The sequence below is a fragment of the Triturus cristatus genome, chromosome 3_1, assembly GCF_964204655.1.
Source record: "Triturus cristatus chromosome 3_1, aTriCri1.1, whole genome shotgun sequence".
Taxonomy (NCBI): domain Eukaryota; kingdom Metazoa; phylum Chordata; class Amphibia; order Caudata; family Salamandridae; genus Triturus; species Triturus cristatus.
This window is the reverse complement of record NC_140583.1, coordinates 1,120,521,969-1,120,548,309: the sequence shown is the minus strand read 5'-3', so window position 1 is coordinate 1,120,548,309 and position 26,341 is coordinate 1,120,521,969. Positions and strand designations below refer to the sequence as shown.

At 45.9% G+C, this 26,341-nt stretch overlaps 1 protein-coding gene across 1 annotated transcript in view; it reads right to left on the bottom strand.

Annotated features, from left to right (window-relative positions):
- Nucleotides 1–26,341, bottom strand: part of LOC146861608 (contactin-associated protein-like 5) — a 1,183,739-nt gene that overhangs the window by 495,354 nt on the left and 662,044 nt on the right. The window contains exon 10 of the mRNA XM_085646457.1: nt 26,035–26,206. Within this exon, the coding sequence (XP_085502583.1) occupies nt 26,035–26,206 (172 nt within the window). The remainder of the gene's footprint in view (nt 1–26,034; nt 26,207–26,341) is intronic.

The window sequence follows — 26,341 nt, the reverse complement described above, 5'->3', positions numbered from 1 at the left end:
TCGATTGCAGCATTTATAACCGTAGTGAGGATTGGCACCCATAGTTGGGGTTTAGATAAAAAAAGGTCCGGAGAGATGCCATAAGGACCAGGTGCTTTAGTCTTAGACAGCCCAGCCATACCTTTACTTACTGTCTCGGCTGAAATGAGAAGGGATGACTTCCCTCCGACTCCAACTTGATGTATGTCTGCTGGCTGGCAGAACATTTCCTGAAAATGGCAGACCCATTACTCTTCTGTAATATGTGCATCTAAGGGCTCGGAGTATTACCATGGTAAATATGTTTTTATTTGCATTTAAATGTTTACATATTAATTTTGGGTGCTGAGTGTTACCGAGGGGGTTAGAAATGAGGGTTCTAGTTGGCTAGGGTCTGCAACTAAGCCAGGCAGAATCCACCACTCTAGTCACGGTAAGGGAGTCACACACAGAAGATTACCCCTGCTCACCCCCTTGGTAGCTTGGCTACAGCAATCAGGCTTATCCCAGAGGCAATGCGCAAAGTGTTTTTGCAACACACTCACACCATTGACACAATAATTACACCACAAAAAGAGTCTCCGCACAGTATTATATAAAAATACGTTTCTGTATTGCATATAAAGATAGACCAAAATAACATACATCACTAATCACTTTACAAACTAGGCAATTGTCCAAAACATCACAGTTAGTAAAATAAGATAAAGATGTATATGTTACACGTCATGAGAATATCCTCGCTGCACAAACAAATGCAAGTCCTAAATTGATATTCATTATCCTGAGTATACAACACAAAAACAACATTTATCAACGCATTCAGGGTAGGTACTGCAACAGGTAAAAAACAAAAACACAGGAATCACCACATATTACTACTAAATTGCAGGGCCTAGCAGCTCCTGCGTGGCTCTGCACAGTACTATTGTAATTTCCGGGATATCATCAAAGCAACTTTTCTCCATTGAAGATCCATCTCAGAGTGTTCCAATGGTAGCCCAAATGCCCCCAAAACAGCAAGATGCGTTGCCCCTGAGGTATGTCTAGGAGGGGCAAATAAACACACAGACCTCTTTGGCAGGGTGACCTCCCTGGGTCCCCTGCTTATAACCAGAAGCAAAGCGTCGCCCCCCCAATTGCGAAGAGTGCAGGGCTCGGGTCCCCTAAACAGCGTCTTCCTTGGGGCAAGTAGAGCTCGCTGTTTTAGGAAGAATCTCCAGCGGTGTGTCCTCTCCTCCCGAAAGCATCTCTTAAGTGTTGTGGTAGGTATGCGCTGGAGGGTTTCTCAGGAGTTGGTGACAGGAGCGAAAAAAGGACAGTTGTGCCTCCAATCCACACAGGGTCCTGTCATCGTCACTCATGGTGCCTTTCTTGGCAGAGATGTGATCACCACCAGTCGAAATTTCACACGCCAGAGCCTTTCTAAGTTAAGTCATGCAAAGCAGGGTGGGGGGAGACAGCCCATTCCATGGAGAACAACTGGGGGCACAAGAGCAGGGAATTAGCAGCATTCCAGCCCACCAGGGTCCTTGGAGCAAAATGCCAGTTCTTCTCGTAGCCCAGCAGGCCACAGGTCAGCACAACAAACAAGGAAGTCCAATTGTAGTTCCTCCTGGCAGCATCATAGTTCCTTCTGGTAAGGTGCACTCTGTAAGAGGCAATGGCGCTGGTTACAAGTCCATGCAGTGTCCAGAAACATGGGGTCAGAGCCCCTGCACTTATACTCAAAATGTGTTTTATGTGGAGGCAACTTAAAAAGATCTCTTAGAATTGCACAACACCCCCAATCAACCCTAGCTCTGGCTCAGGGCACCAGTAAGGGGTAACCAAGCCCTTTGTATGACAGCAGGGCACAGCCTTTGCAAATGTAAATGCGCTGTACATCCCTCTCTCCCAGTCCAGGAAGACCATTCAGTATGTAGATGAATGCAGATGCAACCTTGTTACACCCAACCCTTGCTGTGTCATGTCTGTCTGGAAAGTATGCAACAAGCCCAGCTGTCACTCTACCCTAGGCCTGGATTGGAGTCAGGATGCAAAGCACAAAGATTCATCAACACAAAGAAAATGCTCCTTTTCTAAAAGTGGCATTTCTACAATAGTAATAAAAAATCCACGTGCACCTATAAGCAGGATTTATCACCTCTGTTCCAAACATAACAAACATGGCAACACTACTCCCTTCAGATCAGAAATGACCACTGAAAATTATATTAGGGTATTCTCAAAGCAAACCTATGAGAGGAGCAGCATTCACAGCAGTGAAAAACCAAATATGCTGTTTGTCACTACCAGCGATACCAAAGGGGATGATGGACGGAGCGTTTGAGCAAATCAAACACTCACCCCCAGTCAACTGATCTGGGTTTAATCCATCATCATTCTTTAGCTCACTCCACCACCCCAGTTCAGACATGGCCATATGCAAATCAGTCTGACCCTGTGCCTCATGGGAACAGTCCAGCCCGAGCTGCCAAGCCATGTCTTCTCTGGACCGGAAACAAGCATCCTGGGTCCGGTTTCGGGTTCATAACCCCCATCAGCCAGGCTATCTTGAATCCAGTGGAATAGTGAGCAAGGGACCCATGTCTGGGCATACCCTGCCAACATAGGGTGAACAAAGCTTTCCTGGCTGAAGAGGGGTGAAACCCAGAAACCGGTCCTAGGATGCTTGTTTCCAGTCCAGGGAGGACCTGGCTTGGCAGTTCGGGCTGGACTGTTCCCATGAGGCACAGGGTCAAGACTGATTTGCATATGGTTGGGTTCAAACTGGAACGGCATGGTGGGCAAAAAAACGATGGATTTAGGCCCAGATCTCTGTACTGGGGTGAATGTATGACATTGTCCTGGATTCTGTCCATCAACTGTTGTTTTTGCATTTGCCACCCCGAGTGGGAAGGGTATGCCCAGACGTGGGTCCCGTGCTCTCCATGCCACTGGAATCAAGCTATCCTGGCTGAAGAGGGGTGAAACCCCGAAACCGGTCCTAGGATGCTTGTTTCCAGTCCAGGGAGGACCTGGCTTGGCAGTTCGGGCTGGACTGTTCCCATGGGGCACAGGGTCAAGACTGATTTGCATATGGCTGGGTTCAAATTCGAACGGCATGGTGGGCAAAAAAACAATGGATTTAGGCCCAGATCTGTGTACTGGGGTGAATGTATGATATTGTCCTGCATTCTGTCCATCAACTGTTGTTTTTGCGTTTATCACTATCAGGACATGCCACACAAGGAAGGCACATGTCCTATCTTTTACCTACAAAGCACCAACAAAGGTTGGGAATAATCCTGCAAAAAGGGCCAGGTCCAACAGAGGAGTTGCGTGATTTTAATAAAGTATACATAAAATTATATGGTGAGAAATTGGGTTGTTGGTTGACTTGGGTGTTAGTCCTGGTCAAGGTACAGCCGCAGTCCCTGTCACGATGAACCACAAAAGTCACTAAATTAACTTACGCTTAACCCTCTGGTAGCTTGGCACAAAAGCAGTCAGGCTTAACTCAGAGGCAATGTGGAAAGCATTTATACAGAACACAAACAGTTATAAAGTGAAAACACAACAGAAGAAAAATCCCACACAAATTTAGAAAAATCAAATCAAATTTAATAAATCATTTGACATAAAAAACAACACAAATCCAATCATAGAACCATAGCTATGTCTTTTTTAAATTTAGGGTGAAAACTTGTGCCTAAAAGATTAAAGTGGCAACCGCGAACATCTATTCACGCAAGACTGGATCAAAGTCCAAAAAATGGTTGACTGCGTTGTAGCGCAAGTCGGCTAAAAAAAGTGGATTGGCCCAGTTGGCGTTTATGTTTGGGCATAGAAGAAATTTTGAAGAAAATGTTCTGAGAAGGTAAAATTCAGCAGGGCAAGGCTGCACACAGTGTCCAAGGAGGGAGTGTTGTTGAGGAGCCGGTGGATGAAGTCACTGTGAAAATGTCTGCATTTAGACTTAGTCCAAGATTTATAACTCATTGGCCATGCAAATAGAGTAAATTACTCCGTCCCCATGGTGGAGAGGCCACCCACTTAATCTATAAATGCCTGCCAAGCAGGTGGTCATTTATAAAGGCATTGGAAGGAACTGCCATCACAGCAGTTCCTGACAATGCATTTTACTGTTTGCTGCAGGGCTGCGTCGGAAGGATGCAGCTCTGCAGCAAACAGCATTCTTCTTTTTATTTTCAAGAAGAAAACCTGAAAGAGGATTTTCTTACAAAAAGAAAAAATATAATGCTCCCCTCACCATGGGAGTCTTCTTCTATGGTGGGAAAAGCATTTAAATGATTTTACTGTTCCTTACTACCAGGTTTTACTTTATGGTAAGAAACAGTAAAAAGTAACTACATGTCCACCCATCCAAATTGAAGACGTTTGCCATGGCGGAGACAAAGTTGTCTCTGCCGTGGCCAATCTGAAGGTCCACCCGCATTTGAATCAGGTGGGCTGACCTTCACATTGGTGGTATATATACTCCATCACCGTTGTGACAGAGTATACATACCGCCAATATATATCGGGTCCTTGGTCTCTGTTTCGGAAGTTGAAAATCTCCGGGATGAAGCCGAAGGCCGTTGCTGATGAGAGATCCAAGAGGCCGGGTAGCCCTTTACCAATGGACTGCTGAACAGGATTTGCTGCTGTGGAAAAGAATGTAGCTGGAGCTGCCACAAAGTTATGACAACTAGCGATGTACCTTGGACAGATAGATGAGGAGGCTGGTCCTGGTCTTGTCTCGGTTCTCTGAGTAGTCTTTAGTCGGAAATTGCCTAATCACAAGTTTTGGATTTTGGCTATATGGGCATCTTTATCAACACCACCATTGTTCCAGGACGGTTGGGGAAACAGTTGTGTGCTTAGAACTCAACCAGGCTGGGTCTAGGTGCAGGTTCAAGATGAATGGAGCCTTCTCTGGATGAAAGCCAATTCACCGTTGGAGTCATTCTAGCAGTCATGGTTTCAAGCAGCAGGGCAGGCCATTGAGGCTTCAAGTGAGTCTCCAGGCAGCAAAGTAGTCCTTCCAGTTGCAGCAATGCTGTTTTGTGGATACACTGCAGTCCACCGCAGGAGGCTTTCCTCTGAGAGACTTTCCACAGATCCAGAAACTGAACTGAAGATTGGGCCTGAGGGTCCCCCTTTTTATACATAGTGCCCTGTTTAAAGTAGAAGTAGGGAATTCCCTTTGAAGTGTTTACATTTTCATGCCACCTCTGACCTGGCTACAAGCTGGCTGCATAAACAATGGAGGTGTGAAATGTCCTTTGTGTGAAGACCGAACACAGCCTATTCAGTTGCAAGTGGGTCTGTGTCCAGCTGCAGTCCCCATCTTGCCATTTGACGGCCCATTCAGACACACCGAATGCCTCTATTGTGTGGCTGTCTGGTATGAATAAACAAAGCCAAACTGCCAAATACACCCAGTCATTTGACCCAGGATAGACTACAGACAACAAATATTTTAGGGCAGGAAATTACCAACTTTCTAAAAGTGGCAACTGCAACAACAAGGTGATGGGTGAAAGGCCTGAATTAATCCCAGCCACTGGCAATCACTCGGGCTGCATCCTCATTCATTGTTTTTTTCCCACCATGCCACCTCAGTTTGGACTCAGCCATATGCAAATCAGCCTTCACCCTGCTCCAGCCTGAACTGTCAGGCCAGGTCCTCCCTGAAATGAAACACAAGCAACCTAGGACTGGTTTTGCCCTGATTAGAGCTCTTCAGCCAGTTATAGCTTGGTTTCAGTGAGCCAGGGTGCAGTGATGCACAACAGCAGTGAAATTCTTGGGTCTGACTGTTTGAAGCGTGACAAACTGAGCCTGGAGACAGCCTGTGAGCATGACGGGCCATAATGGTGCCTGATGGAAACTTGCAGCTAGAGCGGGCATGGTGTGCGGTGAACAGGGGCCACAAGACGTATATGCAGCCCAGGAGGAAACACAGAGAGAATGGCAGCACACAACAGGCAGGTGGCCCTGCAAGGTTGGGAAGTCAGTGCAGCAGAGCCTGAAGGGAAGTGGTGCAGGCAGGAGCAAAGCCCTGCTGCTGCAGAGGTATCACAAAGGCTATGTGTCAGAGTTAGAGGAGCAGCCACAATCGGCAAATAAGTGGCTGCAGGGGCGGCGAAAAGAGGCTGGCAGGCCTTGTGGACCCTGAGGTCTGAGGTGGCACACACAAAGGAGATCAGAGGTTTTACTTCTGTGCTAATTGTCCCCTGTGACTGAGAGATAGGAATCCCTAGTGAACCCGGATGCCTGGCTTGGAAGAAGTGAAACAGCCATTATACAGATGTCAATTCGAGGCTGGGGGCCATGGAAGCCACAGTGCATCAACCGGGTGATGAGCCCCTGACACTGAGAGAAGCAGACCTGCAAGCTCACGGAGGAGGCCCGGGTCAACGTGGGCCACACAGCTCATGGACGGTGGTGAGAGCTCAGGTGAGACAGACAGAGCCTAAGCAAAATACCTTCACACCCTCATCATGGTGAAAGGTAAGCCTACCAGGCACTTGACCACACAGATCAACATTGACAACTACACTAAGGTGCTGGTGTCTAGGGTGAGCAGTATCCGGGTGTACAGCTCCATGACTTGACATTACAGGGCGTCATGAAAGCAATGCAGGACCCGCAGACCTCACTGGAAGTTGTAGTGGATGGGGTGGCTGAGGATCTGGGCCTAGTGTATGCTTAACTCTGGAACGTCACAAAGAGGGTTACACAAGTGTAGCAAGAGGCACAGGAGACCTCTCAAGAGGTGGCAGCTGTACACAGGGATGTGGAGAGTCTGCTATGGTGGACAGCTGTCCTAGGGTCTCAGGCAGAGGACACCAAGGGGTGCTTCCACAGGAACAAAATCTATTTAGTGGATATCCCCAAAAGAATGGAAAGAGAATGTCTGAAACTGTATTTAGAAAGAAGTTTCAACCCCGTGGGCTCTCCAAATTCTTTTTTATCAAGCGTGCTCACAGGATGCCGGCCAAGCCGCCCACTCTGGGATTGTCATCTGAACCGTTATGTTCTGCCTGCTCGATTACAGGGTGGGGATGCTTTGCTGCAAGAGGCACGGGCATCATTAAAGATAATGGGGTGACCCTGTCTACCTCGGAACCTGGGTATTGGTAATAAAGAGAACAGTTGGTTCTGTTGGGTGATACAATTGCTGTGATTTCTGTATTGAATACAAGGGTAATGATGTCTCACAATTCCTTTATACAATAAATGGGGAAACAATTGAGATAGGAACACTGAAGGAACTAGTCAAAAGTGGAGTTGATTTACTCTTCTATTTTTCAAAAAAGCACTGACTATATATGGCTGTCACAGACACAAATAAATTGTGATAATACAAAGGTGACTATTGTGAGAAAGTGACATGTGTTGACTGGTGAAGTAAATGGTACACTATATACATTACATACACAAGTGACATAAAATAAAAAAGTTGTTTTTTTTTACTTTGTCCTGTCTCCTGATTTATCACATGTAATGCAAGACCCAATAATGATTTAATATGAGGTCAAGATAACTGTATAGACATGTGTGATAATAACGTCGACGTTTCTCCCTGGAAACAGCACAGAATGATATGCGCCACAACGGGTCATCCTCAGGACTGTGGAAGATGGGGTGAACAGCCACAAGAGCCGAAACTTCAATGAATGAAATTACACGGAAACTGTGATCTAATGGAAGATCAAAGGGTCAAGACGTAGTGGGGATCCAGAGGTATAAATTCGATTCATTAGGGTTCTGTTGGGGTGGAAAAGTACATCATCCGGTAGGTTTCTTCCTGTGCGGAAAAACACTCGAATACGCTGAAGATCTCCATCAGCAGGTTTGAGGCTTGATCGTGGGCAATGCCACAGAAACACTTAACATCCACCAGCCGGTTGGAGTCTCGTGATATAGCCTTTAATTTTTAATTCCAGCCATCCACGAAGGTCGGATACTTCAAGTTCTGTGCATACATCTGTATTCGTCCGGAGGCTTTTTCGAGTGCGGCTGTGGTGAAAGCAGCAAATTTACCTCCTCAATATTTCATTAACTCAATTTTGAATTAGAATAGAAATTGTCACCACCCCCAATATACAATTTTTTTCCACTACATCTTGGACTGCAGTTACACTAGTAAAGCTGCCGTCTGTGTATGCATTTTCCCTAATGTTTGTTACATTTGAGTTTATATTGTAAATCTAACCCCTCCCTGCCCAGGGTATGCACTTCCTCAATGTTGTTTACACAAGTAAGACTAGTAAAAATTACCCCAGCCCCAATCTATGCATTTTCTTCAACGTTTGTTGGACCAGAGTTGAAGTAGTAAATGTAACACCCGCAATGTACGGATTTTCCAGAATGTTTATTAGACTGGAATTAGAACAGTAAATCTGACACTCCAATGTAGGTACTTTCTCCAATGTTTGTTAGACTGGAGTTTGACTAGTAAATCTGCTCAATCCTGCCCCAATAATGTCAGCATTTTGCCCAGTGCTTGTAGGTTTGTAGTTAGAAAAGAATTTTTGAATTGCTTTTATTTGTTTATTTTTTCATGATTTTGGATTGGATTTATGTTATTACATGTTGCTTCATTGTAGGAGACCTTTTCTATGATTTAGAGAATATTTAATTTATAAATGTATATTTTTTGAGTTATCTTGTTTCTTTGGGCTGATTATGAGTTGGCACAATTGCACCGGCTCTCCGCCACCTCAGCTGCGTCAAACCTATGCAAGGACCGCCCGCTGTTTAACGAGTTGGACTTATGTACGGCGGATGTTCCTTTGCCTTTCCCATGGCGGTGCCTAAAAACAGGCCCGCAATGGGAATGGCAAAAATGTTCCAGCACAGAATGGACGATGATATCCATGCCATCCTGGAACTTTCAGGAATACAGACGGGGGGGCACATGTTGTGCCACCCTAATGTATACCCATGGCAGGGACCATGGTTGCCCTGTAAGGCCCCCTTTGTTCCTACAACGCCAACCTTTCCATGGCGGGGCTCCAGCCGTAAAATGGCTGGCAGTGATGGAAATTGTAATATGCTCAGCGGGACTGCGCTAGTCCCACTGAGCATCTTACATTATGGCACAGCTGGTCCATCCCCAGGAAACGACTGTTCACTGGTGCAGCCATTGGTCCTCTGCCACAACAACTTTCAAAGACGTAATGCGGCGAACGGTGAACCGCCACCACGAGTCTGAAGGTTGGAAGACCGCCAGGCTCAAAATCAGGCCCTTTGTGTTTTGTTTTTTAAAATATTTTCTATTTGTTGATGTGTTTTATTATTTTAAAAATGATTTTGAATATTTAAAAAAATTATTTAGATTTGTTAAATAATTGTAAATAACTTTTAAATGTTTATGTGTACATGTTAATATTGTTTTTTTATTATTTTATGTACAATAATAATAGTATAATTTTAGGAATTGTTGTATTTGTTAAATAATGGAATTTAACTTATAAGTTATTATTATTTTGTTCTGAAATTAATAAATATTTTTAAATTATTTATTGTAAGAATTTTTTTAAAATTAATAAATTTATATTTACATGTTGTTTTTTGTTATTTTTTTAATGTATCAGTTTATTAAATAATAATGTAACTTTTATTTTGTATTAAAATAATGGTACTTACAATCAAGATCATCTACTTACCAAAAGAATGCCGATATTTTGAACCACGGCAAGGTAATGGGCAACTCAAACAACCCTTGTGGGCATGGGTAATAAAATAAACAGGTAAAGTTGCTAACAAGGGATTGATTCAAGATTAATTAATCAAAGTAATTGTATCTTAATCGTGGTGCCAACTAATGACACTAAATGGGATACCTCACAATAGTTCAAAAAAAGGAAAGAAAAAGATTTGGTTTATAAGAAAGGCGTTGGCCAACATTCATATGCCCTTCCAAAAAGAAGTATCCATAACTAATGTATGTGTCCTGTTTGTAATGCAAGTCGTTCCCCAAAATCATTAAGGGCCTGATAATAATGGCGGTGAGCCTGCCATCGGCAGGCTGCTGGTGGCAGGTTCACCACCATCATAAGGCCTTTTTCCGCCTGCCAGATCAGGATGGCGAGCATTGTGCCAGGCGGACGGAAAGCCCATCCGCCCCGGGTCCGACAGAGGTAATCATTACAATTGCCTGTCGGACTCACCCCACATCCACAAAATGGTGGCGTGCCAGATTTGGATGTTGCATGCTCTCCAGCCTGTCTATGGTGGTTCAACCGCCATTGAAAGGCTGGTATAGATGTACTTTGGGGGCCCGTTGCGAGCCACCCTCCTGCACGGGCATGTGAAAATTGCACTTAGGGGGCATTTATGGAATGACTTAAGTCTGTGACTGTCCACCATCGTCATCAGGCCCAAAAATCTCAGAACTCCCAAAGGAACAGTCAAGCAATTCAGGCCTTTCTGGACTGGTTTTAGCCCAGACCACGCCCCGTTCTGTGTTGCTGTCAGGTTTAGTTTCTCCTTTTCTTTATTGCCAGTAGTTTACATAATTCCGTCATCATTCACTGCAACTTTTGGTGCCGACACCCTGAGCAAAACTCTTCTTGGCAGAACGTGTTTGCCGGCTGCTTTGGACTGTTTGTGGTTGGAACAGCAAACCTCCAATCTCCTCTCATCACATGCAGCCGGTGCTGCTGGTCATTATGTAGTGCTTGGAGCTATCACAATTTTAAAGAGCTATTGTAATTGTACATTTCCATTGTACGCAGTTTCTCGCATTGACACAAAAAAGAAACATTACATTAATGAAACACGAGAAGACGTTGTACCATAGGAAACACAATCCTGTCCGTTTGATACTATTGCTGTATGCAGGATCTGTTTTGGAATGATCCTGTGATGACACGGTGTCTAGCCCGGTATCAGCGCTCTTTGTTATTCAGTCTTTTCCTGAAGTTTCAGCGGAAAGAAACCTGCATTCTTCTACCCGCTCGCATTACCCGCCCTGGCAGGAGCGTCAGCGGCCAGGGAGAGTCACCGCTTGGTCCCCCGGCGCTCCGGCTTTACATTCAAGATTGCCGAGTGCTGCTCCCATTTCAGTCTTCGCCAGTCAGACCACACAAAGCGCAATCAAACACGGGATTACCAAATAACAAGCCCGAAGCTGTTTATTCAGTTATTACATTTGTTTAAACGGCCGATTTTATGAAGCGAAGAACAAATAACACCAGAAAATGTGATTCCTAGACTGTTAAATGAGCCAGGAGGTCAACCGTGCTCAGCTTTATTTTGTTGCTGAGTTTGAACACCGGTTTCACACGTGTGCCAACCAGATTCATTAGAACAGTGAGACTCAAGTGTCTTTGAAAGAGGCACAACCGAACAAAATACTAGAGATTGGGACACTGAGATGATCAATAGTGAGATGGATGTGATATCTAGTCTGAAGGGTTAATTTTTGTAATTTCCATTCCTAATAATGTTGATTTGTTTGCTTTTCATTTAAGTGCAGTTCTCGTGCTGGTGTTTTTTTATTTGTGTTTTACTTTTGCTACTGTTTTTTCTGCTCTTGTTTTTGACACCATCTTATACCCATGGAGATTGTGACAATGATACAGTGCTGGCTGGCTGCAAGGTTACACCTGCCCTTGCATTTATTTACCAGACATCCTGTTTTAATATGATTTATAACATGGCTTAGCAATTAAAATCTTCTCATTTAAAGGCTGGCACAGCACGGATAAACTGTGCCTAGATTGCAGTTATGCCATGGGAAACATGCATTACAACTCAGGCATTACAACTCAATGCCTTTACAACGCAGTCAATACAACGCAAGTTCCCATTACAATGCATGCCATTACAATGCATATCCCTCACTGACCAGCACCATCCCTAAGGCAAGCACCCGGCGGTGTTAGAATAGTAATTTACGTTGTAGTGGAACATGCATTGTAATGGCTTGCGCTGTAATGGCATGCGTTGTAAAGGAGGTTGTGCTGTAAAAACCACGTCTTAAAGGTTTCGGTAGCAATAGTTTGTGGTGTAACATCATACATCCTATGCCACTGATGGTAGTGGTGTAATGAAAGTGCCTGGGTACTGATGCAAGCAAGGCAAAGTACCTTCTTCTACCAGCTAGGTAGTAAAACATAGCCATAACCGAAGTAAAGTGGAACCCTGCCCTCCCTGCATCCTGGTGCAATTTTACTTGCCCCACTAGCGATGGATAAACATCTAATTGGTGCCAGTAACATGCAACTACGATCATGAGCAAATGTCATGCAGCTCACGATGCCTTACATATTTTATTCTCCCTTATCGCATATGCAAAATCCATTCCTGGCACTCTGAGCATGGGTGTTAGTATCAAAGATGGCAAACGTGAATTTGCCATTATACCAATCAATCTTGCAACCAAAAATGTAAAAACAAAAGCAATAAATATATCCAGGCAGGTCAAGATCAGCAAAATAGAATTTAAGATGGTTGCTACATACGTGCTAAATGACCCCATACATATTTAGGCGATTGTCTATGACACCATCAACAAGCGGAAAGTGATATATGTAAAATAAGAGAGGCCAAGATCATTACTGTGGAAGAAACAATCGAGATGCAGGAATGTCACCATACGAGGGCGAGGCGGTGTGCAGTCAGATGAGAAGCCGGTGAGACATAAATTAACCACTGTCAATGGGAGAGGGAAGACAGTTCCGCCATTATAATGGACCCCTTTGTCTCAAAGAGGTACACAGAATAAACGGTGGGGACATTTTTAAATAAGCCTTATTGAACCAGCGTCATTCTAGTGTAACATACATATGCTCAGACAACCATAAGACAGAAACAGATATAAATGATTACAAGCACCAACAGAGTACAAGAATGGAAGATTCCTATCGTAGTGCAAAAACAATTAATAAAGGCAGGTATATAAATACAAGACAACAAAATGCATACTTCTACGATGCAACCCTAACTAGATGTACCTAAGTGTACCCAGAATGTATGTAGGTGTAGAGCCAAGAATCCCCATTTTGAACCCAACCCCATTACTTGAAGTGAGAGACTGTGGCACCCCTTCTTGGTCTCGAGATGAACACCCCGTGAGGGATGTCAGACCACTGCGAGCTGGAGTGTCTGTGTGCAGTAACCTCAGCATCTTGTGTCAGTGTGTCAGCATGGAAGTCCTTTTTCTCCTCTCCCTGCCTTAGCAAAGATCTGGTGTTTATATACCCAAAATGGTACCCTCAGGGGATCTACCTTGCTGTGTTATGTCGTACTAGGATGACTAGGATGACGGAAGGAATGACCCTTATGCATAGTTATTATGCAGGAGATGGTAGTCCTGCTGAGAATCCAAGAATCATCATGCATAATTAATAAAGCTAGTTTTTGGAGAAAACCCCATGTCATTTAAGCAGTACCATAACTAGGTAAAAGGTCAATACCAAGAATCATTTTGCAGAAATGTAGCTGTTGGTCCAGAATGTGTGCTTTTTGTTAAATTATGTGAATCTGTTTAGTAGTTTCAGAGTTAATTAAAGAGATTTCCAGTTGTATATATATACAGGGACACAAAGGAGCCGCGACCGATCTCATGCTGAGATCTGATTGGCTGCCAACACTTCAAACCAGGAAGTGTTGGCTGCCATCTTGTAACTCAGTTAAACAGAGTCAGGGGACAAACACATTTTTTGAAAAATGGGGGCAGAGTAGGAACTCCTTGACCTCCTAAGCATCTTGGGGGGTCCCAGAGGGATCCTGCAGTGCCAAAAAAGGCATTTTTAATTGTTTTATTTTCAATGGGATACGTGGATCCTTCCAAAAAATTCTTTTTTTAAATGAAGAATGGGCTCCCACGCTTCATTTTTAATTAGGCCCGAGTGGCCAGGAACATTGCATGGCCCCCTCTTTCTGGGGCATATTAATACACCAGAGAGTACACCACCTCGGCAGGGCTTATTTTTAAATAAATAACCACTGTTCCCTGGCAATTGCGCAGCAGTCCTGAGGCAGCAATATGCTTGGCAGGGCCACTACGGCCTGCCAGGCATGTTACGAGTTTTCTCACTGCCGCCATGAAAGTGTGGCGGTGAGGAATTCTGGTGCTTTATGCCACATGGATGTGCATGCCCCCCTGTGTGCATGCACACCAGTACATGCCCTGCATGGCCTGCAGCAGCCCATGCCATGCATGTGCAGATTTTGACAGTCCCACTGCAGTGCCTATTTCATAGCCACCGCTGGGGAAATGCCAAAAAAACAGACCCCCAGTCAGGAGAAAACCCGTAATCTTGCAGGCATTTCAAGCATAGATTTGGTGGTTCGGGAGTAAAGCGGTCCTGCTCACGCACTGCCAAACTCATAATAAGGCCGTTTGTGTGGTATAATAGTATGTTTTCTATGTTGTTATTTTTTTTTTTTTAATTACCATGTGTTCACTTTAAATGTGTGGTTTGGATGTTAACGCCCATCTGTTATCAAGGCTCGTGAATGCTTGGGGTCTGTGGCAGCCTGCTATATAAATAAGGCTTTTCTACCTGACCGCGAGTTAAGGGATACTGACCAGGCTTGACATATATACATAATTCCCTTAATATTCCAAAAAGTACTGAACGGATTTACACTAATGTGAGAAGTTGGCCTGGCATATGCTGTCCACTAGTTATAGGGGACACCTTGCAATGAAGATTGACCTCCGCTAGGGCATACCAGTCGAGAGACAAGGGACCACGGGAGGCAGCAATTTGGCGTGCATAAAGATGTGCCCACGGGTCGCCGGAGCGGGCTAGGGCATCGATCTTTGGCACAGATGATGCTGAGAGGTTGACTCAATAATGGGCCAAAGCACAACTTCCCCACTCGTCGGAGTCGGGTGCTGTGCAAGAGGTGGCCGGTGTACTGGGGTATTGGGGATCTCGGCACCCACGGGGTCCACGGTGCTGAGCTTTGCTGTGCACACTCACTGGCCTCTGGGATGCTTGGAAACCCACCTCAAGGTAGGAAAGAGTCGTTGATGTCCGTAGGAGCAGCGAGGTTCCAACTGGGTCACTTGCAGAATTTCAGGTGCCTGCCAAGCAGGGGGGTAACTCCTTTACCCCAAGGGAGATTTCTTCCTTTAGCTGTGTGGCAGCAAGTCGAAGTTCAAGTCTGTGAAGTCCAAGAATAATCTGAGGCTCTGGGGACCCTGTATTCACCTTTATCCAAAGATTAGGGGAGTGTCCAGATCAGAGCCCACCAATGAGAGTTCAGGCGGGAAAGGGTGGCTACACCCTCTCCCCTTTGTGTGGTTTCCCACCTCAGCAGGGGACAGGATGCCCCTGAACCAGTTTGAGGCGGTGTATGCAGAAGTAGGCACTGGAGAAGCCTACGTGCAAGTCTGAAAGACATCCTATGGTGCACCCACCCAGTTCCAATCCACATAGTCTGTGTGGGGAGGTGGGAGCACCTCCCTGCAACAAGATCCCTATTGTCCAGCTGCCGTGGCTGGAGTTCTGCCCAGCAACAGGCAGCCAGAGTCGTGTGGGTGGAGGGTAGCATCCATTTTGTACTACGTGTGCACTTTTAAAATGGTGTCTAAATTCTGCCGCTTTTCCCATATCGCCCATCTAGCAGGGGGGAATCATGCCCTCACTCCCATGGCTGGATTGGGGGTATGATTCCTACATGTTTGACACCAAACACAATATGGTTCTGTGTAGCCTTTCTCAAGTTATCACGCTATTGCGATTACTTATAATGTGGTTAAGAGTATATGGTATGGCTGCACTACAAACAACCCAGCAATAGTTTTACGAAGGTTGCAGAGGGGCCCTACTCAGTTAGGGGTTCCCCCTCACACATATCTCAGCACCCTGCCTTGTAGGATTAGCAAGGCCTGCCTTAGGGGTGACCTTTGAGGATATATGTGTTGTATTAGGTGGGATACAAGATACCTATATCCCTGTAAGGGGTGCAAGCACCACCTTACCCAGACTACAGTAGTGGTCTGGTGGTGTCAGTTTGTATGGCTGTCCCAGGGGTGGCACAATAAGTGCTGCAGCCCCTGGTAGGCCTCTGAGGGACCCATGCCCTGGGTACCTAGGGTACCATCTACAAGGTTCTGACAGGGTGTCCTCAGTATCCATTTGGTAAGTACCTAGGGTACTCACATCAGTTTAGAGAAAAAGGAGATAGGCTGGGGTCCTGGACAGCAGGGCCACAGCCTGGCTAGTGTCATAAAACAGTCAAAACATCAGCAAAAAGTTGGGGGCAACTATGCAGTCGATGCCACTCTCCTACATACCCCCCCCCCCCCAAACGCAGGGAGATTAAACTAACCTTGACCAGTTGAGTCTTCATGTTCTAAGGGGAAATATCTGGAGAGGCCATCTGCATTGACATGGTTGCTCCCAGGTCTATGTTCCACTGTATAGTCCATCCCCTGTAGGGAAATGAACCACCTGAGTAGCTCGGGGTTTTCACTCTTCATCTATTTTAGCCATAGGAGGGGTTTATGGTCGGTTTGAACAATGAAGTGAGTGCCAAACAAGTATGGCCTCAGCTTCTTCAAGGCCCAGACCACAGCAAAGGCCTCCCTCTCTATAGCTGACCAACGTTTCTCACTGGGGGTCAACCTTCTGCTGATAAAAGCTACTGGTTGATCCTGGCCCTCTTCATTCAGTTGTGATAATACAGCACCTACCCCCACCTCAGAAGCATCAGTTTGAACTATGAATTCTTTGGAGTAGTTGGGGCTTTGGAGCACTGGAGCAGAGCACATTGCCTGTTTTAGGTCATCAAAAGCTTTCTGACAGCTGATAGTCCACTGAACTTTCTTGGGCATCCTCTTAGAGGTTAAGACATTTAATGGGGTCACAATGGATCCATATCCTTTGACAAATCTTCTGTAATAACCAGTCAGGCCTAAGAAAGCTCGGACCTGAGTCTGGGTGGTTGGAGCAACCCAGTCCATGATGGTCTGGATTTTGCTCTGTAGTGGTTGAACCTGGCCTCCACCTACCAGGTGGCCCAGGTACACAACCTGACTCTGCCCTATCTGGCACTTAGTAGCCTTGATAGTGAGTCCTGCCTTTTGCAGGGCTTACAAAACTTTCCTCAGGTGGATCAGGTGATCTTCCCAGGTGGAGCTGAAGACAGCAATATCATCTAGATATGCTGCACTAAAGTCATCCAGGCCTGAGAGGACTTGGCTCACCAACCTTTGTCAGGTGCATTTTTCAAACCAAAGGGCATTACAATGAATTGATAATGCCCACCAGGGGTAGAAAATGCAGTTTTGGCTTTTGCAGATTCAGCTAACCTTATCTGCCAGTATCCAGCTGTCAGATCAAATGTGCTCAGATATTAGACTGAGGCCAATTTATCTATGAGCTCATTTGCTCTGGGAATGGGATGTGCATCAGTCCTAGTGACTGCATTGAGTCCTCTGTAGTCTACACAGAACCTCATTTCTCTCTTACCGTCTTGGGTGTGAGGTTTTGGTACCAGGACTACTGGGCTAGCCCAAGGGCTATCTGAGGGCTCAATGACTCCCAATTCCAACATCTTTTGGACTTCTGTCCTTATGCAGTCCCTGACATGGTTAGGTTGCCTGTAGATCTTATTCTACCCAGTGTCCACTTCATGAGTGCACCAGGTGGTCTGACTTGGAGTCAGTGAAAACATATGCCTGAATGACTGGAGAACTTGTCTGCAGTCAGACTGTTGCTGGGCAGTGAGGCTGCCTGCCAAGGCTACACCATCTACTGACCCATCATCAGGGTTGTGAGAGAGCAGGTCTGGGAGAGGGTCACTCTCCTCCTCCTGTCCCTCATCCGTTGCCATGAGCAAGCCCATGTCAGCCCTGTCCACATATGGTTTCAGTCTGTTTACATGAAGTACCCTGTGGGGACTTCTGGGAGTGCCAAGGTCCACCAAGTAGGTGACCTCTCCCTTCTTTTCCAATATGGTATGGGGTCCACTCCATTTGTCTTGGAGGGCTGCTGGGGCCACTGGCTCCAACACCCATACCTTCTATCCTGGCTGGTACACCACCAGTACAGCCTTTTGGTCATGCCAGGCTTTTTGCAATTCCTGACTTGCCTCAAGGTTTTTTGTTGCCTTGTTCATATACTCAGCCATCAGGGAGCGGAGACCAAGAACATAGTCCACAATATCCTGTTTAGGGGGTTTGAGAGGTAACTCCCATCCCTCCTTCACTTGACAGAGTGGCCCTCTGACAGGGTGACCAAACAAAAGTTCAAAAGGGCTGTAACCAACCCCCTTCTGTGGCACATCCCTGTATGCAAAGAGAAGGCAGGGCAGAAGAACATCCCATTTTTGTCTAAGCTTTTCTGGGAGCCCTTGGATCATACCCTTTAGGGTCTTGTTGAATCTCTCAACAAGCCCATTGCATTGAGGATGATAAGGGGTGGTGAACCTGTAGTTGACACCACACTCCTTCCACATTGCTTTGAGGTAACTACTCATAAAGTTTGTCCCTCGGTCAGATAAGACCACCTTAGGAAAACCCACCCTGGAAAAGATTCCCAGGAGGGCCCTTGCCACCACAGGTGCTGTGATGGTCCTAAGGGGAATAGCTTCTGGGTACCTGGTGGCATGATCCACTACCACCAGAATAAACCTGTGCCCAGATGCTGTTGGTGGGTCAAGGGGACCAACTATGTCAATCCCTATCCGTTCAAAGAGAACCCCCACCACAGGCAGTGGTATCAGGGGGGGCTTTGTGGATTTACCTTCCTTGCCACTGGCCTGGCAGGTAATGCAAGAGCTACAGAAACTCTTACAGTCCTCACTCATTTGAGGCCAATGAAAGTGAGGGACAATTCTGTCCCATGTCTTATTTTGGCCTAGGTGTCCTGCTAAGGGAATATCATGGGCCAGTGTCCAGTAGGAAACTCCTGAACTTTTGAGGTATGACGAACCTCCTGGCTGCACCAGGCTTGGGGTCTCGACCCTCAGAGTACAGGAGTCCATCATCCCAATATATCTTATGGGTTCAACTAGCATTCCCAGCAGCCTCAGCAGCAGCCTGCTGTCTGAGGGGTTCAAGAGTGGGGCAGCTCTGCTGCTCCAGGTTCAAGTCTGCCCTAGAAGGTCCCCCTGTCCCCAAGAACTCAACCTGATCAGGCTCAAGTTCATCTGGGACAGTTCCTTCTTCAGGTGTCAGATCCTCTTCTGCTATAAGAGTCTCTTCAGACTGATCCTGGGGGGAAGGCACTGCCTTACCCCTGCTACTCCTCATCTTGGAAGGTCCTTGGTCCATTTTTCCCGGATCCAAGGCCTGTTCAGTTTCTGTCAGTTTACCTTTTGACCTTGTCAGGGCAAACACTTCTGCAGGGATACCCAGCATCGCTGCATGGGTAGTCAGCTCCACCTCAGCCCATGCTGAGGTCTCCAAATCCTTTCCTAGCAAACATTCTATTGGTAGGTCTGCACTCACCACAACCTTCTTTAGGCCAGTTACCCCTTCCCAAGAGAAATTAACAACTGCCAGAGCATGGTTAGTACTGACATTGCTTGCATTGGTCACTTGGTAAGTTTCTCCAAGTATGCCTTTAGCGCTTGGACGCCCATTGGGCAGCAATCGCGCTCTATAAATCACAATACAATACAATACAATGATCAGGCTAGGGTCCACAAGGTCCTTAGTCACCATGGTGACACTAGCCCCTGTGTCCCTGTAAGCTAGAGTGTCCCTTCCATTTATTCTAGGCTGTTGCTTGTGTTTGGCAAGACCACTGGGACTCACAAATAGGGACAGGTCCCCATCACAAACCAATACAGCCTGAGCAGGCATTCTGACTAGGCCAGAGTCCTGTCCAGATCCCAGGGTCAACCCTACTATAACCTTGTTCTGCGTACCACCACCTATAGCTGGACTAGGGGGAACAGATGCCTTAGGGGCAGGTGTAGTGGTACTTGTGGAGTCTTTGGCCTTATTACAGTCTGAAGTCCAATGGGTTTTCTGTTTACAGATTTTACACCATGGCTTCCTTGGCTGTTGAGCTTTGTTGGATTGGGAATTATCAGATGCTGATTTTTGGGGACCTGTTGAAGACTGCTGTTTTTTCCCTTTTCCCCACCCTTCTCAGAGTTTTTGGCATCTTCCTTTTTAGTTGCACCTCCCAAGGGCTGGACCTTTTGCTTGATCCTGGTTCTGACCCACTTGTCGGCCTTCTTTCCCAATTCTTGGGGAGAGGTCAGATCTGAGTCCACCAGTTGCTGATGCAAGAGCTGATTCTGACAATTATTAAGGATCTGCTCCCTCATGATGAGATTGTATAATCCTTGGTAATTACTTACTTTACTGCCAGTTAACCAACCTTCCAGAGCCTTAGTAGCACAATCTACAAAGTCTACCCAATCTTGATTCTGTGCGTTTTGGGTATCTCTGAACTTCAACCTGTATTGATCAGTGATTAGGCCAAACCCATCTATCAAAGCATCTCTCAAGATATAATAATAATCTGCATCCTCTTCCCTCACAGAGAGGAGCTTGTCTCTTCCTTTGTCTGCAAAGGAGAGCCATAAGATTGCTGCCCACTGCTCTGGACCCTCTGAACTTTACAGGCCCTCTCAAGTGCAGTGATCCATTTATGGATGTCATCCCCTGACTGATAGGGGGGCACAATCTTATGCAGGTTCCTATTGTCAGGAGCTTTCTCTCTAACTCTAGGGGTAATATTACTGCCACCAGGGGTCTCTAGTCCCCACTTTCTTGAAGCTTTCTGAAGCTCCAGGGACTCCCTGTCTAATGCTAACTGTTCTCTCCTGAGCTGAAGCTTAGCTTGCTCAAACTGGATCAGTCTGCATTTCCTCTCCTGGGAGGATTCTCTTCTCTGAGAAGAGGCAGAGGTCCTTTTGGATCTCTCAGAATGGTTAGACTCCTCTGAGGGGGATCTGTTCCTTCTGTTTGGATCCACCGCTCTCCCATTAGGGATGGAGGGAGTGCCTCTTGGGCCATCACCTCCATGATGTGAGTGGTCTGTTTCATCCAGGTCAAGTTCAACTTCCTCTTCCTGGTCCTCATCAGAGTCCACCACCTGGGTGTCCTCTTCTGTGGGATGCCCACCCAACCTGTCTACCCCCTCAGACACTAGAGTCTGCTTGAAGTCTGCAATGAGCAGGATTTCCCTGAGACGTTGAGTGTTGGCACCTTTGTTTGTCTTCAGTTGTCTAGTAGTGCACATCTCCCTAAGCTCAGCAAAAGAGAGGTTGTCATACTTGTTGACTGGGACCCTCTGTGTTCCTTCCAGGGCCTTATGGGCTCCTGAACCTAAAGACATTTCTAGTGTAGCGGTACTGGTGTATCTACCTACACTAGGTGTGGCCTACTGAACCCTTTCTTGAGTTGTGGTCAAGGTGTGCTAAGCCTTCTACGCAAAACTCCTAAGTTCAGTAGAACTTATTGTATTCTAAGCTTAAATTTATATGTACCTTTAGTACCAAGTGGCTTTCACTTTAGAAATTCAATTTGTTATCTGGTAAGACAATGGCAAGCTTGAATCCAACCGCTGCACACTAATGTGAGAAGTTGGCCTGGCATATGCTGTCCACTAGTTATAGGGGACACCTTGCACCAGTCCAATTCGACTCTTATGGTGATAGGTGTTGTAAACATGGAGTATCAATATATACATTTGCGTATCGCTAAGCAAGCTGTGCACCGGACTGGAGTGAAATCTCGCTCCTTCTTTTGTTGTTGCAAATGCGGGATATCAGGGTGTATCTCACCGTCCAGGTTTCACGCTATATCAATTAAAAACACAAAGAAGAGGATTATCAAAGTTCAAAGCAATGCAATAAATTCGGTGTTCACTGTAACGCTCTTTTCATGTAAAGTAACCTTCTGCCCTATTTACATGGTGCACCCATTATTAACTGGATAATAAATGAAAAGTGCACACGTAGGATGTCACATTCTAAGGAAGAAGATCAAAGAACTGTGTTCATGTTATATCTGGATCCCTTCGAATTACGAACTCTGAGAAATGTTCTAAAGACTATTTTTTGACGTGTCATTATTATAAGAATTGTTACTCTACAATATCAGCGTGTTAAATATCAAGAGGGAGGGCGGGGTATACAGATTCCATTGCTTGGGGGGAGCTTTGATTGATGTCACAGATGGTGTACATCTTGGCTTTGGTACACGTTGTGGGTCTATATTATGTTCATATAGTTGTGCATTCACAGCAGTGCATGATGGGATTGGTAGTTTTTTCGGATGAACAGCATTATTGAGGGGCCAATGCTATAGGCTGAGCGCTAGGGGTGGAGCTACGTCTTTTAAAATTAAACAGGGGGACGTTTGGGTTAAATGTCCACGCACTGTTTTCAGAGAAGAACTGGTGTGAAATAGATTTGATTGTCACTAACTTTTAAGGTACGTGGATAGAGTAAGGCGCCTAGCGCTCATGTTGTGTTTTGAAAGGGAGACGGTTTTGAGATTAGAGAGGAAGGTGGTATGAGCAATGAGGGTTTTTCATACTGGGGTGGTTACCTGTTAATATGAAAGTTGAATGGAGTTTGGTGGGTTAGCATCATAGAAGCTGGATCAGGCAATATTGTTGTTGGAATTTATTCATTTCAGAGGGAAAACGCTGTATTGGGAGGATATTCAAGTTTAACATATTATCGTTTAAACATTGTCATAATAGCAAAAACACGAATCTAATAACAATGTTCTTTCACTTGCAGTGAACCCCTGGCCAAGGGCCTAAAACGGCCCGAAATGCATTGGGTAATAACAGCTTTGAGTTTAGAATGTCGTCGCATTTTCCACGTGCTCAGTAAAAGGCCCGGATAGGCATAACTGTAGCATGAGAAGCTTTGTAAAATGCCATTGCATCTTACGTGTGACTATGGAGAATAAAAGCAATTTATGAAATTCATTTGGAGTACTATGGAATCATCATTGTTGTAAACATGGGGTATCAATATATACATTCGCGTATCGCTAAGCAAGCTGTGCACCGGACTGGAGTGAAATCTCGCTCCTTCTTTTGCTAGGTTAAAGACAACCTTTAAAGAAAGCTATCCTAGTGGTAGCTGTGGAGAGCAGCCTTCAGGCTAAGTCTTGAAGGAGTGTTAAGCTTATTGTTTTACCATAGATAACCTCTTGAATAACCAAATGAAAGAGTAGTCCACACAGGTATATATATAAAATATATGTATTTATTCTAAGAATAATCCCACTAGTCTCTTTATGAGGCTGGAGGTAAAGATACAATTTAAACAAGCATTGATAGTTACAATAAATAGCACTGGAATCATAGGGCCCGGGGGGGGACCAAACCATATATCAAAAAGTGGTATAAGAACCACGACAATTCTACAGACAATTCCTAGGGCATTTAGGGTCGCTGGCCCTTGTGAAACCACCCAAGGTAGTGAGGAAGGGGACCCATGGGAGACGCGTGCAGTGGCAGAAGCTACTGTCGGGATCTCTATTAAAGCCTATGGAGAATGTCGCGGTTGAATTTTACAAGATTAAAAACACTTCTAACAGGAGTTCAAGTTCAATACTTTAGAGTTAAGCTTTTGAAGGGCCCACACCCAGGAGAGTACCGAGGTACCACTGTTACCTGCCCCAGGGAAGCCGGGTGCATAGGTCGTTTTCGATGTCGGGTCGCGGGCTGATTTTCAATGGCAAAACGTGAAGAAGTGCTGCTAGCCAGAAGCGTCGTCGATGTCGTGAAGATTGAAAATGTAGATCTTGAAGAGAAGGACCTGAAAGCAGAGGGGACAGAGTCTGGGTCATGGCACAGTGACCAGCGGGCTCAGGAGAAGGAGCCCTTCAATGTCGGATGCTTCCAGGTGGAAGAGGTGTAGCTTGGATCGTCTGCCACGGAGTCCAGGAGGTGTCAAGGAAAGCCAGCTTCTGGAGGGCGACTGTCCCACAAAGGGTGAGGGTTGCTGCGGTGTTAGTGTCCGGATTGGATCCACTAAGCCTTGGCAACCGTAACCCACGCAGAAACACAAAACAGCTACTGGTGCAGAGCCAAAAGGTCTGAGTGAGGTCTCCAGCAAGGAGACTGAAGAGCAGTCCTGGAGCAACTAGGGGAACTCTTGGAAATTAAGATTGACCTCTGCTAGGGCCTACCAGTTGAGAGGCAAGGGACCGCGGGAGGCAGCAATTTGGCGTACGTAAAGATGCACCCACGGATGGCCGGAGCGGGCTAGGGCGTCGATCTTAGGCACAGATGATGCTGAGAGGTTGGCTCAATAATGGGCCAAAGCACAACTTCCCCACTTGTCGGGGTCGGGTGCTGTGCAAGAGGTGGCCGGTGGCCTGGGTTATTGGGGATCTCGGCACCCACCGGGTCCACGGTGCTGAGCTTTGCTGTGCACACTCACTGGCCTCTGGGATGCTTGGAAACCTACCTCAAGGTAGGAAAGAGTCGTTGATGTCCGTATGAGCAGTGAGGTTCCAACTGGGTCACTTGCAGTATTTCAGGTGCCTGCCAAGCAGGGCGGTAACTCCTTTACCCCAAGGGAGATTTCTTCCTTTAGTTGTGCGGCAGCAAGTCGAAGTTCAAGTCTGTGAAGTCCAAGAATAATCTGAGGCTCTGGGGACCCTGTATTCACCTTTATCCAAAGATATGGGGAGTGTCCAGATCACAGCCCACAAATGAGAGTTCAGGCGGGAAAGGGTGGCTACACCCTCTCCCCTTTGTGTGGTTTCCCGCCTGGGCAGGGGACAGGATGCCCTTGAACCGGTTTGAGGCAGTGTATGCAGAAGTAGGCACTGGAGAAGCCTACGTGCAAGTCTGAAAGACATCTTATGGTGCACCCACCCAGTTCCAATCCACATAGTCTGTCTGGGGAGGTGGGAGCACCTCCCTGCAACAAGATCCCTATTGTCCAGCTGCCGTGGCTGGAGTTCTGCCCAGCAACAGGCAGCCAGAGTCGTGTGGGTGGCGGGTAGCATCCCTTTTGTACTACGTGTGCACTTTTAAATTGGTGTCTAAATTCCGCCGCTTTCCCATATCGCCCCTTTAGCAGGGGGGAATCATGCCCTCACTCCCATGGCTGGATTGGGGGTATGATTCCTACATGTTTGACACCAAACACGATATGGTTCTCTGTAGCCATTCTCAAGTTATATATTACTTATAATACGGTTAAGAATATATGGTATGGCTGCACTACAAACAACCCAGCAATAGTTTTACGAAGGTTGCAGATGGGCCCTACTCAGGTATGAGTTCCCCCTCACACATATCTCAGCACCCTGCCTTGTAGGATTAGCAAGGCCTGCCTTAGGGGTGACCTATGAGGATATATGTGTTGTATTAGGTGGGATACAGGATACCTATATCCCTGTAAGGGGTGCAAGCACCACCTTACCCAGACTACAGTAGTAGTCTGGTAGTGTCAGTTTGTATGGCTGTCCCAGGGGTGGCACAATAAGCGCTGCAGCCCCTGGTAGGCCTCTGAGGGACCCATGCCCTGGGTACCTAGGGTACCATCTACAAGGGGCTGACAGGGTGTCCTCAGTATTTAATTGGTAGGTACTTAGGGTAGTCACATCAGTTTAGAGAAGAAGCAGATAGGCTGGGGTCCTGGATAGCAGGGCCACAGCCTGGCTAGTGTCATAAAACAGTCAAAACATCAGCAAAAAGTTGGGGGCAACTATGTAGTCGATGCCACACTCCTACAACTAATTTACACTAATTCACAAAAAGGTTGCTTTCTAGACTAACAGCTTCCTCTCTGCCAAATCTGGTGTTATTCTGCTCAGCGATTTGTGCTGTAGTCATGTATAAAATGTCTATAGGAAATAACATGGGGAAATGCATTTTGAGAACTCCCCCCTTTCCTCGGCCCAAGGTAAGACTCAATGTCAAACCTACTGTTGTTCAGAAGAAAGTGCTGCAAGTTTTTAACTAATACGAGTAGGAAAATAATAATAACTGTAATAATGAGGTCAAGGTATATTACTTAAAACAACTCACAACTATTTTATTTTTTATATGCAGTATCTTACAGGCATGGTTTGGCTCCTGCCTTTACAAGACCCAGAGAAAAATAACACTGAAAGGAATATCGCTTTATGGAATAATATGCCATTACCTATCTCTGATGCCGCACAGATCGATATGTAAATCACTGTAGTTCCCCAGGGATCCTTGCTGAACCAAGATGAGGTCCTTGGGCTGGTTATCAATAAAGATGAGCCTCATGCAGCCTTGGAAAGCAGTGATGGGATTTAAGCATTGAGAACCAGTGGAATTATTCGGACACCCTGCGGGAAAAAAAGAAGGCCATTAAACTGATGATAATGATATCTTCTAGCAGCTTCTGTTCCAGGCCCCAGAGGTCTCAAAATGCCTAACATTTCAAACGTTGCAGTATTTTTGTATTATATTTTTAAGTTAAG